Source organism: Haliotis asinina, chromosome 3 (genome assembly GCF_037392515.1).
Source record: "Haliotis asinina isolate JCU_RB_2024 chromosome 3, JCU_Hal_asi_v2, whole genome shotgun sequence".
Classification (NCBI taxonomy): domain Eukaryota; kingdom Metazoa; phylum Mollusca; class Gastropoda; order Lepetellida; family Haliotidae; genus Haliotis; species Haliotis asinina.
Genome location: NC_090282.1, coordinates 82,499,921 through 82,515,184, shown reverse-complemented (window position 1 = coordinate 82,515,184; position 15,264 = coordinate 82,499,921). Strand labels below are relative to the sequence as shown.

At 44.0% G+C, this 15,264-nt stretch overlaps 1 protein-coding gene across 1 annotated transcript; it reads right to left on the bottom strand.

The window, feature by feature from the left end:
* Positions 1-7,032: 7,032 nt before the first annotated feature.
* LOC137279089 (uncharacterized) lies at positions 7,033-7,503 on the bottom strand. Its single transcript, XM_067811565.1, has one exon. The coding sequence runs from the start codon at positions 7,501-7,503 to the stop codon at positions 7,033-7,035; it is 471 nt and encodes a 156-aa protein (XP_067667666.1).
* Positions 7,504-15,264: the final 7,761 nt, after the last annotated feature.

Here is a 15,264-nt window from a genome sequence, read left to right as displayed (position 1 = left end):
ATTTTTTATAGTTTACTTGGCAAAATGTTGTAACTTTTTTGCTGTCCCTGTTGGTAGCCACGTGGCTGGCATAATGGTGGAAGGCAAGCTTTTTTCTCGCCAAAACTTTTAAGTTTCAGGGCGGCCTTTTTAAAGTAAGCGTTTGTCAGCTACACTGTTTCATGTATTTCATTAATACTATTTCCGTATTATTTCCATATTTACTACAATTTGTATAAATTTGTTATAAATTATGGTGTAGTGGCACATAGCTTTTACCTTAACTACGTGGGTAGTTTAGTTATTTAGCTTCGCGCCCATGCGTGTTTTGTTTCATTTATTGTTACATTACACAACACTAGGGGTTATTTGTTGCTTTGCAGTTTAAATCCTGCTCAACATGCAAATCCTCTATCCCGGCCAAGGACCTTCACGACTTTTGTCTAAGGTGCCAGGTTGAATGTCACCATGATGAACAGTCGTGATGTGTGCGCGGGATTTACCCCCCAGACAAGAAAGTCAAGACATGCTGACTTTTTGTTTTACTCCGACCTACTTAAGGTGGGAGGGGATATTTGGGCTCAGGACCCTCCGTCCAAGCGTTCACACAAAAAGAAAGGCGCAGCTTCCTCTTCGGAGGGGTCGACTAAGAAGGCCAGGGTGTCTAGGGACCCTTCCCCTTCTCCACGGCCGCTCCAGCGTTGAGGTCCGCCTATCGTTCCTTCAAGGAATTGTATAGGTGTGCGGCCCAGCAGCTGAGAGTAGTGGTTCATTCAGCTTACCTTTCTGCTTTGCAGCTGTTGGACCATGGGACCGCTGCCGACGACTCTCCGTCGGCAGTGTTGGGCCGGCAGCTTACGGACGTGCACTCCTCTAGCTCTGCCTTATGGGTTGGGATCTTCCCTCTTCCCTGGGGCACTGCAGGTTGTGCGGGAGGCCACGGAGGCTGTTAGCACTTTCAAGGACTCTAAGCCCTTGTTAGAGCAACCCTCCTCGTCTCGCCAACGGCCTCCCACTTTTGCTTCGGCTTACCCTTCGCGCCGGCGAAGGAAGGTGCTAAGTGGACTGCTCCACTGCAGCACAAATGGAGCAAGAGGGCGAAAGGCAAAGGCAAGGGGCCTGCGTTGCAGCAGTCGCAGCAACGGCAGCCTTTTCAGGGCAAAGGGAGGACTGCCCCGGCTTCCCGGTAAACATTTGTCCAGAGCCTTTGGTGTCCCCTGCACAAGCAGGCGGAGAACTGCTGAATGTGACCAAGAAGGGCGGAGGGTTCAGACCTATCTTGAATCTCAAGGGGCTGAACAAGTTCATAGAGGTTCCTTCCTTCAGGATGGAGACACTGCGGTCAGTGATCTCTTCCGTGGAGACAGGGGATTGGCTCACATCAATCGATCTCAAGGACGCTTACCTCCATGTTCCGATACACTCTGAGTAAAAAATACCTTCGGTTTTCGTTCGACGGGAAGTGTTATCAGTTTCGGGTTCTGCCCTTCGGCATCTCCACAGCACCAAGAGTGTTCACCAAACTTACGTTGATTCCGGCTCAGCTAGCCAGGTCACAGGGCAGGTGTTGTCATCCGTACCTGGACAATTGGGTTTTGAGGGCCATCGGGCTCCTGTTATCACACGATGCCACACAGCAAGTGATGGACATCATGTTGAAGTTCGGCTGGATCATCAATCTCAAGAAATCAGACCTGACCCCCACGCAGGATCTGGTGTTCTTGGGGGCACGGTTCAGTACGTCACAGGGGATTGTTTCCCTAGCCCCAGACCGCATCGTCCAAGTTCAGAGAACTGTACTTCAGTTTCTCGAGTCCCCCAGGGCCACAGCAAGAACTTGGCGTCATTTGAATATTTTTAGGGTGCGACCCATTCAACAGGCATTAGCCTAATTGTGGTCCCATTCGGAGAGCTACGAGTTCTCGAGACTCCTGCTTGGTTGATTCCTCACCTGCGGTGGTGGACGGAAGTGGGAAATCTGTCCAGGAGGATCCCCTTAGAGACACCGACACCCCTCTCGATTCAGACGGACACCTCCCTCACAGGCTGGGGGGCCCTCGCCCCGTCAACGTGTTGGAATTGAGAGCAGTCCGCTGGGTGTTCGAGAGCTTTGTGGAGTCAGTGCGGGGTCAAGTGGTTCGTCTAGAGATGGACAACCAGAACGCTATGACGTATATCCTGAAGCAAGGCGGCATAGTGTCTCCGTCCCTCCTTCAGGAGGCGTGGCAGTTTCTGCGGTGGTGTGACCAGTTGGACATGCGGGTGCTCCCCGTATATCTCCCGGGCATAGACAACGTCCACACGGATGCGCTATCGAGACGTATACTAGCCCCACACGAGTGGATGCTGCATCGGGGATTCGGGATTATTTCCCAGTTGTTTCGGTCGTTCCAGGTAGATCTGTTTGCCTGTGGGGCGACGAATCAGATTCCTGTGTTTTGCTCAAGGATACCGGATCCGAGAGCGATAGCTAACGACGCCTATCTGCTTGATTGAACAGACAGAGTGCTGTGGGCGTTCCCACCAGTTCCTCTGATCTCACGAGTCCTCTTGCAGCTGACCGCACAACCGGCTTGGCTACTTGTGCTTCTAGCACCGCTTTGGTCGGCTCAAAGCTGGTTTCCGGTAATTCTCAGGTTTCTGGCTCAGCCTCCTGTTCTATTACCCTTTCGACCGGACTTACTATCCCAGAACGGAGCGCCACTCCCTAAGATCAGTCTTTTGGAGTCTGTCTTATGCTTATAAGTACCCCAAGGAGGATCTCTATGAAAAAGAATCGAACAAACCTGTACAGGTTGCAGATTCTTTGAATAGAGTCCTCCTTGGGGTACGTCCACCCACCTCCCCACATTCTGTCTGTATTGCTTACAGAACAGAAGTGTTTTGCTGGAGGCTATAGTCTGAAGAGTTACCTGCTCTTGGCTGTCACGGGGCCAGGGGCCCTGTAGGGTGGTCTCACAAGACAAAAACGATGTTTTTTGTTTTGTACATATTTTTATTGAAAAAATATAGTTACAACTGTCGCAAGAATTTAAAGAACATTTAAATGCTTATAAGTACCCCAAGGAGGACTCTATTCAAAGAATCTGCAACCTCTACAGGTTTGTTCGAATTTCAACTTGTGGCAGTTAGGGCTTGCACCAATGCTAATTTACCACTCTTGTCTGAAACCTCCTTTTCCCTGACCATGCTTGAGTTGTCAAGAGTTGGCTACAAGTTGTCGGCTGTTAGAGTGTTTTACTATAGTCCTGAGTTAAATATTCCTGGTATGTGTATGAAATGATCTGATCATATATGCACTGAAGCAGACCGAAGCTTTCTTTTTCATCATACGTAGAGAAGTCAGAATCAGGGAGTGAATAGTCAGAAAGAGATGCAAAACATTCGAGACTTGTATCGATGGAGCTCAAGTGACCTTTTGTCATTAAACAATACGTCACATGACTAGGATCACGGAGTGACAAGCCTGGTGGGGGGGGGGGTGGGGGGGGATCCAGGTCCTACACTGTATCCACTCTACTTAGTACCCCAGTCACCTACCCTGTTCAGGTAGAAACACAATAGCATTTGTTGTGTAGAAACTTGCTTCTGGCGAAGTTAGAATTATGTCTACAATATACATGCAATATATATACATGACTTTCTCAGATCAATCAGAATGTTGCTTGACCAGTCACGCTAGTCTTGTACAGTCATGTGTGTCTTCTTGCTCTAACAGGATGTGATACTGCTTGGTTGAGGATGGCTGGTGCTGTCACCTCTACATCACTGCACAAGGGAATGTGTTGGTGAGCTTTGTGACATTCACATCATTAAACCCAGGTGATGAATCCTGGTCTTAAAACACCAATCACTGCCTTCATCTGGTGATGATTGTTACAAAACAGTTGTCATGATCACCAGGTGTTTAGCTGTATATACTGCTCATTTTATTTATGGTACATTGACCTACTCCCATGGAAATAGCTGTCATGATATTGCTGGAATATTGCTAAAAGCAGCATGAAAATAAACCCACTCACTCACCAGAGACATGTAGATTGTTCCACTGTGTGATCTGACTTTAGATTTTGTGGTCCACACTTAAAGACTCTGCACAGTGTGGTAATCATGTACTGGGTTCAGACAAACAGTTATAATGTGATAATGTTTGAATTTGTCAACTTTTTGTTCCCATGGCATTCTTGCAAAGAGCAACATCATGCAAACAGCTACGTTACTGCATTATGCATATTAGATAGCACAGTACTAGCCAGCAAATGCAGTTAATATCACTGACAGCTGCTGTGGGTTTGGGTTTCTCAACTGTGACATGATATGTACATTATCTTACAGTGCCTCAAAACCTGTACAGAAACATCCTGCATCTCCATGCGTAGTTATCACCAGTAATAAGTATTTATTTTAAATATTCTGAAACACCAACATACATTTTTATGGTTTGAAATATTGTAAGGATTTTTCTCAATTCTACTATTTCTGTTTGCAGTTGTTATTTGTTAATGGCATGTGAGAGTGAACTATTGATATTGTTTCTCTCTGCACTGTATTTGTATTTTTAAATGCTTTTTATACCCATCAGTCAGAAACATGAGAAGGTTGTTATTGTGCTCATGAATATGTTGCAGTGTAAATGAGCTTGTATTCCACTGAAGCCTTTCTTGTACATCAGCCAATAATATGACTAGAAGGATGCAATGCTTCGCTTGTAGGCTGTAATTATAACTTGTATCAGCAGGTTTCAGCTATTAAGCATGTATATAGCGTAAGGGTGAGATGATACTCTGGATCTGTGAAAATATATGATACATGTTAGTATCATTACCAGACGACATTATTAGTTACACACTGTTTTGAATGAAAGGGTTGTTTTGAATGAAAGGGTGTAAGACCCTTATAAATTCTGTATTTCCTGAGATACAAATCTACCTACATGGCCTTGTTTGCTGTGACTAATAGCCAATCAAAATTTGACAAATTTGACTTAAGGAGCGCTGGTTTGACAAAATGGAAGCCTGACCTTTGCCGATTGGAACTAAGAGGATCATGAGACAATAGGTGTGTCAATCAAGACGTCAGAAATGAATCTTACAGGATCCAAAATTGATGACGTCACACTAAATGGCTCGAATACTGCCGATGTGCTATAAAGCCCAACTCAACTGAGCCATTGAGGGAGGGCTATGGATAAAACATCCACCAATGCAGCTTTTGTATCTTGAAGTGGACTTATTTTGTTACTGAGGTATTGATGTAATACCAGATGTGGAGCATCCCAAATCTATGCTACCCACGTGAACACTCATGGAGGGGAATATTTCAGTTGTCATGAGCAGGTCATCTCTGCGTGGGAGGATGTTTAATGTGATCTAGCCATACACATTTGCTACTTTGGTGGAACACACAAGGATTTGTTGATGCTTACAGCTCGGATATAATAAGGAAGTACATGCTGAATCGTAAGGGAAACTCTATAGGGATTTGTGACATATTAGACAATCTGAACATGTCTGATGTGGAGGAAGCACGTGAATCTGTTGATTTGGGAAGTGGAATCAATAAGGCTCATAATGGTGAGTTGATTCTACTTCTGGAATCAACATTTTCGTGTGATTTCTGAGCCTTAAACCATAATGACTGATAGTTTCTTCTGTGAATTTCTGGCTCAGATTAACTTCAATGGCAGTAGTTTGATGTCATCTTGATACTTTAAAATACATTATTACAGTATGAGCTGTCACCAAATACTCATGATGTGATTGAGACAGCGAGGCAGCCTAGTAGTGAAAGCATTTGCTTGTCTTGGTGAAGACCTGGGTTTATTCCCTGTGTGTTTAATATGTGAAACCGATTCCTGGGGTCTATTTGATAGTTTGTATGTGGAGATCACCTGGGTGGTCTGTTGGATAGTGTGTGCATGGAGACTACAAAAAAGCTATATGTTTGTACTGATTGGTGTCTCCATGATAAATTAGGGCATGGTATGTCAGTGGGCTAGAACTCAAATACATTTTCAAATATGTCACAAAATTCTTTGATAATGAATTGTGTACAGTGTTAGGTAAATGCATGGCTGTGAAAAGATGCTTCAAGTGTTTTGTAAATTGCCGTTCTACAATGCCATCTCCGGAAGATTTACAGAATAAACTATGTATAGGAATACATTAGTGCGTTGTGTCTTCATTTGTCACATACTGAAACTTCATTTGTCACATACTGAATACTTGTCTAACCCATATGGAACACATCAAGAAAGTACCCATATTCAACTACCCATGTGTGCCACCTCTTTAGAATTGGTCTCCAAGAATTAAAGTGTGTCCAGAGAGAAACTACCGGGATCAGATGGACAGACTCGCTTACATGACTGATGCTTGTCACCATATCCCTGTGTGTCAATCACAGGACTGTCTGATTCAGAAATAAGACAAAATTGTTCTGGAATGTGGTGTTGAACAATTCTCAAACCTGGAATTATTTGTCGGCAGGGAGAACACTTGCTCGCCTGCTATCAGTCACTAGTTATTGTGGTTCAATATTGATTTTTTTCATGCTGGCAAGGAATGAGTACAAACAAGAGCATAGTAAGAAGGTCCACCTTAGTGATTTTTCTACACAGTGTCTAGCTTCAACATCTTAGATCCAAAAACAGTTAATGGCTGCATGAACAATCACCAGCTAAAAAAAGTCAACCTCGCTGCTCCACCACAGTACAATGACACACTGTCAACGTTCTCTCCGTCTAACCAGCCTCTGTATCACAGTACAATGACACACTGTCAATTTCTCTCCGTCTAACCAGCCTCTGTATCACAGTACAATGACACACAGTCAACTTTCTCTCTGTATAACCAGCCTGTGTACCAGTGTACAATGACACACAGTCAATGTTCTCTCCATCTAACCAGCTTCCATACCAGTGTACAATGACACACAGTCAACGTTCTAATCTAACCAACCTCTCTACCAAAGTGCAATGCTGTGTAGTAGCACTTCTAGTTCATGAACAGGGGAGTGGTGCCATCGGCGGTTGGACAGCGTAGTGGCACCATCCTAGGGTTGGACTGGGTAGTGACAATATCCAGGGGTTAGACAAGGTAATGGCGGGTATCCGTTGAGAGACGTGAATGTGTCCTTTAGACGTTGTAGTTCGTGATTGAGTGCGTCTGGGTGGCAGATGGATTTGGCACATCTGTTGAGGGTGGTTACGATGGCTTGCTTGATCTGGGGGTGATCACAGGAGTTGTAGTGGGTGTACTGGTCAATGTGTGTGGGTTTGCGGTAGACGGAGGTCTTGGATCCATGGTCTGTGGATTGTAGGGAGACATCTAGGAAGGGGAGTTGGTGGTCGGTCTCTGTTTCCATGGTGAACTGGATTCTAGGATATTGGGCGTTGAGATGTTGTAGCAAGTGGTCGGGGTCATTGTGGTGAGCAATGGTGGTGAAGATGTCGTCGACTTTGCGGTACCAACTGAGAGGTTGGAATTGGACAGTTGAGAGGGCTGGTTCGTCGAAAGATGTCATGAAGATCTCTGTGGTGAGAGGAGACAGAGGGGAACCATTACGGAATCTGTGGGTCTATTTGTTGAACGTGTCGTTGAAGGTGAAGGAGGTGCTTTCAAAGCAGCTGGAGGCGAGGTTGATGATGCTGTCTGTGGTGAGCTTGGTTTTGAGTTGGTCTGTTCTGGTGTGGAGCTTGGTACGAAGGATGTCAATGGCTTCTTGTAGAGGAATGTTGATTAAGAGGTCGACGACGTCATAGCCGACCATGGTACCTGTGAGACTGGCGTCTTTCAGCTGATTGACGAAGGACGAGGAGTCGCTAATGTAGGATTTACCCTCTTTTCCCAAAGGGGAGAAGGATGCGGGAGAGGAACTGGGCAGTGTTGTATAAGACTGATCCTCTGGAGCAGACTAGTATCCTGGCTTTAGATGGGTTCTTTTGGATCTCAATGGTGGCTCTGGCATAGGGGGCCTCGGAGCTGATAAGGTTCGGATGGTTGTACATGGTGTCATTAATCTCCTTGTTATTGCTAAGTTGTTGTAATGCATCACTCGTCTTAATTTGTGTTGTCTTCGACGCATCAAGCCAATTACCATGTTTTTTTAGTACATTACTGGCCTCATGTCTAAATTATAATTTTTCAGTCTTCATCGTTGTTAAACATGTTTTCTTTGCAGCGCCTCTTTGTAGATGACCCAAGATGCTTGTAATCACAAACAAGCCGTCGCGACAATCCTTGCACGCATCACTTGCTGTGTTTTTACGAGTCGCCTTCCAGGTTCAAGCCGCGCGAACTTAATTACTGCGCATGCGCTCTGGGCACAGCGCAGCACAGCTGTTGAAACCACTTTTTCTCCCAGCGCTGGGCAGCGATCGAAATAATTTTTCAACTCAACCTGACAGCCAGGCCGGTGGCCCATAAATGTTACCTGCCCATCTTGAAAGTTGCCTGCCCACCTTTTTAACTTACTTTTTTTGCAATAACTTACAAAAAGGCGCCATTTTGTAACAAGTACAAACGAGTAAGTAACCCTCTCTTTGATTGGTTCTTATTGAACTAAGTGACTACAATCCAATCATAGCGTAGCTTACAAAGCCAACCAGTTTTAGTGTCCTGTTGCCATCGTCACTGGCTGAAGAGTTGTCCATGTATAATTATGGAATATACTCGTAGCTTTCATTGATCTTTCTTAAATCAAAATATAACATGACAATTAAAATGGAATGATCGTCCTCCTAACGAACTGAAAGTAGGTCAACCTTAAAAATTTCAGCCAGACAATCGGGCTGGTGGAGAGAATTTCCAGGCAGCTCCACTCAAAATTTACCGGCCACAGGCAGTCGGGCAGTCCGTTCTTTCGATCACTGGCGCTGGGGGAAAATTAGTAAATCATTTGAACTAACGCGGACTTTTTTCATCGCGTTATTTTTCAACTTAATAGTTGAATTTGCATTTTTACTGATTTGTTTCTGTAAGTTCATACCTAATGGTATTTGAATCTGCAAAGTTGTGTTTTACGTTGCATGTGACTATAATTAAGTTCGGAGAATGTCGCTCGTTCAGAATGTAATATTTCAAAATAAATATTTGAGCCTTGTTGTTTCTTATGATTCACCCCTGCTGTGGTCAATATTGGGCCTGTCCGACAATAACCCGCTACATATAACCAGTGTGACATGAATGCCAGAATAACGTAATGAACTTTATATACTTAGTTGAATAAGGGGCGGTGGGTAGCCTAGTGGTTAAAGCGTTCGCTCGTCACGCCGAAGACCCAGGTTCGATTCCCCACATGGGTACAATGTGTGAGGCCCATTTTCTGGTGACCCCGCCGTGATATCGTTGGAATATTGCTAAAAGCGGCGTAAAACCAAACTCACTCACTCACTCTTTGAATAATTTTTGGTCAAGTGGGCTGACACCGAACAGAAATCACTTAAACAATATGAAGGCAAAAATATACACAGCTGTGATAACATTTATTTGACTTGACTACCCAACTTGAAAAACAGCTTCGTCGTTTCAGAAGTAATGGAACGCATCTATTTTCTTGTCACCTGTGAAGGTCCCGGGGTAGAATAGGCCTTCAGCAACCCATGCTTGCCATAAAGGGCGACTATGCTTGTCGTAAGAGGCGACTAACGGGATCGGGTGGTCAGGCTCGCTGACTTGGTTGACACATGTCATCGGTTCCCAATTGCGCAGATCGATGCTCATGTTGCTGATCACAGGATTGTCTGGTCCAGACTCGATTATTTACAGACCGCCGCCATATAGCTGGAATATTGCTGAGTGCGGCGTAAAACTAAACTCACTCACTCACTATTTTCTTGTCACTAAGTAAGTATGTGTTCCTTACAGATCATACAAATACACAGGAGCTGTCAAACTTCTAACATTTTTCTTGTGAAGTTTCTGCATGTTACTCACAGCATTGCGACAGTGTGAAGCAGTGAAAAACCAGTATCATAATAGCATTATAGCTACTTTCTGGGATCAACACTGGTTTTAAATGACATAGTATTGAGCAGAATTGCGAATAGGTTGACAAAGAATGAGGACACACAGGTACGTATCTAAGACATCAAATTCTCCTTCAGTAATGATGTGTACCATTGAATTGATAACACTTTTAGAATCTATACCAAACTGGCAATAAATATGTTGTCTATCCATAAAAGTGTTCTTCGGGCAGTCACATTTCAAAAATGACATTTCAAATTTTCCTGACGATTAATCAATACTGTAACGCCCAGCGTGTATTGGGGAGAGTCTGCATTGGCAGCGGCTAATCTATTACACGTGGCCCACGGTTGAGTACCGTCGGGGTAGAGATAGTCTGCCTACTTTCAGGTATGGGGTTCCCGATGTCGCGGATAAAGATCTTGTCAGTCACATTCATGTCTGCGAGATAGATCTTGTCGATGACGCTGGAGTTCATTCTTTCATGAAACTCGGCGAACAGACGGCCCTGGGCAAATAGCTGTGTGAGAAAACCAATATGTGGGTGATGGAGAGATTAAAGATTGTTTTCATATTTTCCGAATCAGAAAATCTTAACAGATAAAATGTACAAAAAGTATGGTGTAAGTACAGATTTGTTGGGGGTTTTTTCTACAGAGATATCGGATGAGTTTTGTCGCATTCTAGGACTCATTAACATGAAGAATCTGGTGGCGTGGACATAATTTCATGTCATGACGCAAAGATGGGAGACGTACACATTGAGATCTCACGAGGTCCTTTGAACCTTTTTTTGCAATATTCATGCGTTCTGATCGAAAATACATCATACATCTGAGAATTAACTCACTTTGGATGTGTCTGTTCCGGAACATGTATTTGCTTTTTAACATACTTTCTATAGAGTTTTTCACATCTTATTTGGGCCAGTGCAGTACCCGGATGTGTGGTTTTGTATGTAACAGGAAGTCAGAAATACAGTTATATACTACCGACAGAAAATAAGGGAACCAAGAAATTGAATGTAGATGACTTTGACTGTGACAGGGTCCGTTATCATAGCGTATCTCCCAAACGCAACATCCAATGACAATGGAATTTCGCATAATGCATGCCCAGCACGTGCTACACGTGCATACTGAAGTTAACTCCTGTAAATGTACTGGAGAAGTCGCAATCACTAATGCAATAGAGATTGACACTTACTGACAGAAATGCCTCCGAGGCAGTATCTCGGTGAAGCAACAAAATGGAGAATTGTGGGAATGATAGAGGGGGGGACATCATTATGTGAAGTTGCCCGGCAGATGGGTAAATTAAAAAGTGTAATTTCACGCCTGTGGGATAAGTACCGTCAAACGGGTGGGGTTGCAACGAGACCTGGGCGTGGTAGACCAAAATCAACGACACCACGACAGGATCGTCTCATTACGTTAATTGCTCTATGCGATAGGTTTAAATCGGCCCCTGCCATCAATAGAGAATTCCGCACACTCACTGGAAGACGCATTTCAACCTCAACCGTTAAAAACCGACTCTATCAAGCTCGTCTGAAAGCAAGGCAGCCTTTTAAGAGTGTCACCCTTTCAGCTCACCATAAGCGCCAAAGATTAGCATGGGCTAGGCTGCATCAGGGACGGGCTATGCGCCACTGGCGTTACACCATGTTCTCTGATGAGTCAAGGTTTTGCCTACGATTCACAGATGGCAGAAAACGTTGTTGGCGTCTGAGCGGGGAGCGATATGCCAGAGCAGCAATTCTTGACCATGATCGATATGGAGGTGTTAGTGTCATGGTGTGGGGTGGAATTACAAATGACAGAAGATCAGATTTGGTCATCATTAACGGAGCCATGACTGGTCAGCGATACGTTGACCAAATATTGCGTCCTGTTGTGGCTCCATTGGCTAGAGTTATCGGCCGAAAGTTTGTATTCCAAGATGATAATGCCAGACCACATCGGGCCCGAATTGTCTCCGCTTATCTCCGACAAGAAGGTATCCAGACATTGGACTGGCCCTCTAAGTCCCCAGACCTGTCCCCAATTGAACATCTCTGGGACGTTCTTGGTCGAAGGGTGTACGCCAGGGACCTAGGACCCAGCTTGGTGAAGCTCTACAAGAGGAATGGCGGGCAATACCACGGGCAACCATCCGGAAATTGATTAACAGCATGCCATCAAGGTGCCGTGAATGTGTTGCCCAACATGGTGGACACACCAGATATTGAACTTGACGCCTAAAATTGATTTGGTGGATATTTAAAGCAGTTTCAAATTCGCTATTATTTCATTAGCTCCCTTATTTCTTGTCGGTAGTATAATTGCAAGCAAAATGTACACATAAAATAAATCATGAGTTTGTATTAGGAAAGTTCTACCTTGAGTTTCCCCTCGAAGAAGCAGATGGTAAGGTTGATTGGTTTATCGTGAAAGAACGGTTCAACCAAGGTCTCTCCTCTCCTCTCCACATAGAGTTCCTCACCCATTTATCATTGTGATTAGTCAAATGTAGCAACACGGAGTTGGAGCTCATCAGATTCAGAGTAAACCTGGCAATGACAACAACACGTAAATAGATATTAATAGGTCAAGGCTACACGGGAAACGTATCGACAAACGGCAAAGCATTGTTAGTTGTGGGAGGAAGCATAACGACAACAAAAGGATGAGACAAAGTAAGAATGTTTATTTAGTATATGTTGCTGCAGTGTGGGAATGTTCACATACTGGAATACTATTACACAGAGAAAGGCCAGTCACCGTTTAAATGAATGTACAGCTTCGAATTTCTCCTGGATAATAAATAATTAACCAAATATTACGATATTGTCCTGTATGACAAGCTTAATGAGCCCCAGCAGACTGGAGTAAGTTACTCACCACTTGTGCCCTGGGCAACTCCCCTGCACTTCAAGACATCTACCCGGCACTAGGGTGTTCCTGGGAATTCCTACCGTCCATGGGATACTCTGAAACAGTGACAGGTCTATTGCGTGTATGGTGGCATTGTACACTGAATCACATCAAGCCAGACCGAACCGTCAGACTGTCGGGATTAGTAAACTGACATAAATAAATATTAGCAACCTGCGTTTGACAAGTGAGGATTCCAGATTTTGTGATCACTGTATGTACATGTGTGTAGGATGGTGGCAGAACTTATGTTTCCGTAATATAATGAATGTGAATGCCACTACATGTGTTATGAACATCATATCTCAACTTTCCTAAAGACATATTTTATACACATGAACCAAGTGAGTCCCTTTACGTTACTCTTATCAGTAATACAACCATACCGCTGCTTTCGTGATGTGGGGAATCAAACCCTGGCCTTGGGCGTTACTAAACGATTCTTTATCAATTATGCTACCAGATCATCATGAACCAAGGATGACAAATGACGCACTTTAGTGCAGTTTATCTATATACACACATGAAAGTATAGATCTTCATTCACATACAAGCTTAAGTGTCTTTATTATCATTTTAGATATTTAGACATCGGACGTTACTTGCAGATTTCTTTGTGTTTGGTTTGATCTGAGCTAAATACATAAGAACTCGGCCAATCACCGGGTTTGTCCACAGGTACAGCACACAGATGCCCACGTCAGGTTCCCACGTGCCAGACATGCTGCATGTGAGTGTTTTGTTGCTGCCCGTGTATTTAGTGGAACCACGACACGTGACCCTCGCAGTGCCCTCTGGCGTGTTTCCGATGTAAGTCAGGTTGCGGTCTTTGGCAGGTTCCAGTTGAGGACAACAGGTAAGAGGTTGGTAACCTTGAAAGACATGTTCTTGATATTGTATCTCCGTAGATTTGTAAAAGAACACGTCCGATATACAGATATGAAGTCTCTCTGTGCTTAATAAATTCAAAACGTTAACGCAAAAAGTGTAAAACCGAAAATTAACTGTCTTGAATATCTGCTGAAACATACGTCACAGAAGCAAGGAGCAAGCATACATCTTGCTTTTCTTATGCATTCGACTTCTAAATTGCCCTTCAAAGATTTAAATATTTACCAAGTTCACTTGATAGCATCACGCATCATGGACACAAGCTTTGTATCGGTATCTTAATACATTAAGTGTTCAGGCAACATTAAGCCCTTACCACTAGCAAATCCAACTTCCCCCTGCCTGATAAGGTTAAAATGTGTACTAACGTATCGAGCTGCAAGCATGGCCATCTCCAGTGCTGCTGTCGGTGATGCACATGCTGCCTTCGGGGCACTGGTGAGAGGAACACGAGTCCTGGACTGGCTGAACGCAACACAGAGACGATATATTTCAAGTTTGAACAATTTATCAAACATCAAAGTAAAGAACACTATTGGCGATGACGACGCGATCCTATCACGATATATCCATTGGAATATCCGCACAAACCCCAAATCCTGTACGTGTCATCGGGGATCAGTGCACTTGTACCGACTGGTGGATAAAGAGGATAGTGCAGGCAATACTCAATAAAAACACGTGTGGAAATACGTTACATAATCTCATGGATGAATTCTCCACCATCGTATCAGTAGTCTGTTACAAATTTCAGCGTGAATGGCTTTGACCATGAACTCAGTTCCCCACTCCCTTCCCGATATTGTGGACCTTTTTAACCTCCAAACATTGTGTCTAGGAAGGATGTTACGCATTCGGGATAATGCAATACCCAAATAATGCAATACTCCGAGAGAAATACAGAAAATCCACCTTTGAAAAAGAAGTGACATGGATCGTACGTGTTCTCGTAAGAATATTACAAAATTATTGCTCAAAGCCAATGTGTTGCTATTCGGCACAGCTTTAAAGGATTTAGTTAATGAAACTGACTTTGCACAGGGGGTTCTTTTTCACAGCATACATCTCAAAGACACTGTCCTGAAATCTAGTCCTGTTGATGTTGCTTTGCGAGAAGAGTCGGCATTGTCGTGAAATGTTGTTGAAGCTGACGAAGTAGCAGGAGTTGATGGCCCAGCACCAGTCGTAGCAATGGATCTCACTGCGGGCCTTGACATGGTGGAACGCTGAGACAGAGAAAGCCATCTTGCCCTCAAACGTGGGAGGCCCGCATCCCTGACTTGCTGTGACGGCAGTGGAAGCAGTCACCACCAGGGGGACTAGCAGCAGAATCATCCTAGTAAGAAAATACTCCTCTCAGCAGAAGAGACAGGAAGCTATGTTTCATGTGTATACCCCCCGTCAAAGGTTTAGAGTAAACATAGACTCTTATTTCAGGCAACTGTTCTAAACTAAAATTTGCAAAATATTCTGTATTGTTTAAAGGTACAGTTTACACATGAACTATTGTA

Excerpts from the sequence above, each read along its gene's own strand:
- LOC137279089 (XM_067811565.1), bottom strand. The coding sequence starts at position 7,503 with ATGACATCTTTCGACGAACCAGCCCTCTCAACTGTCCAATTCCAACCT.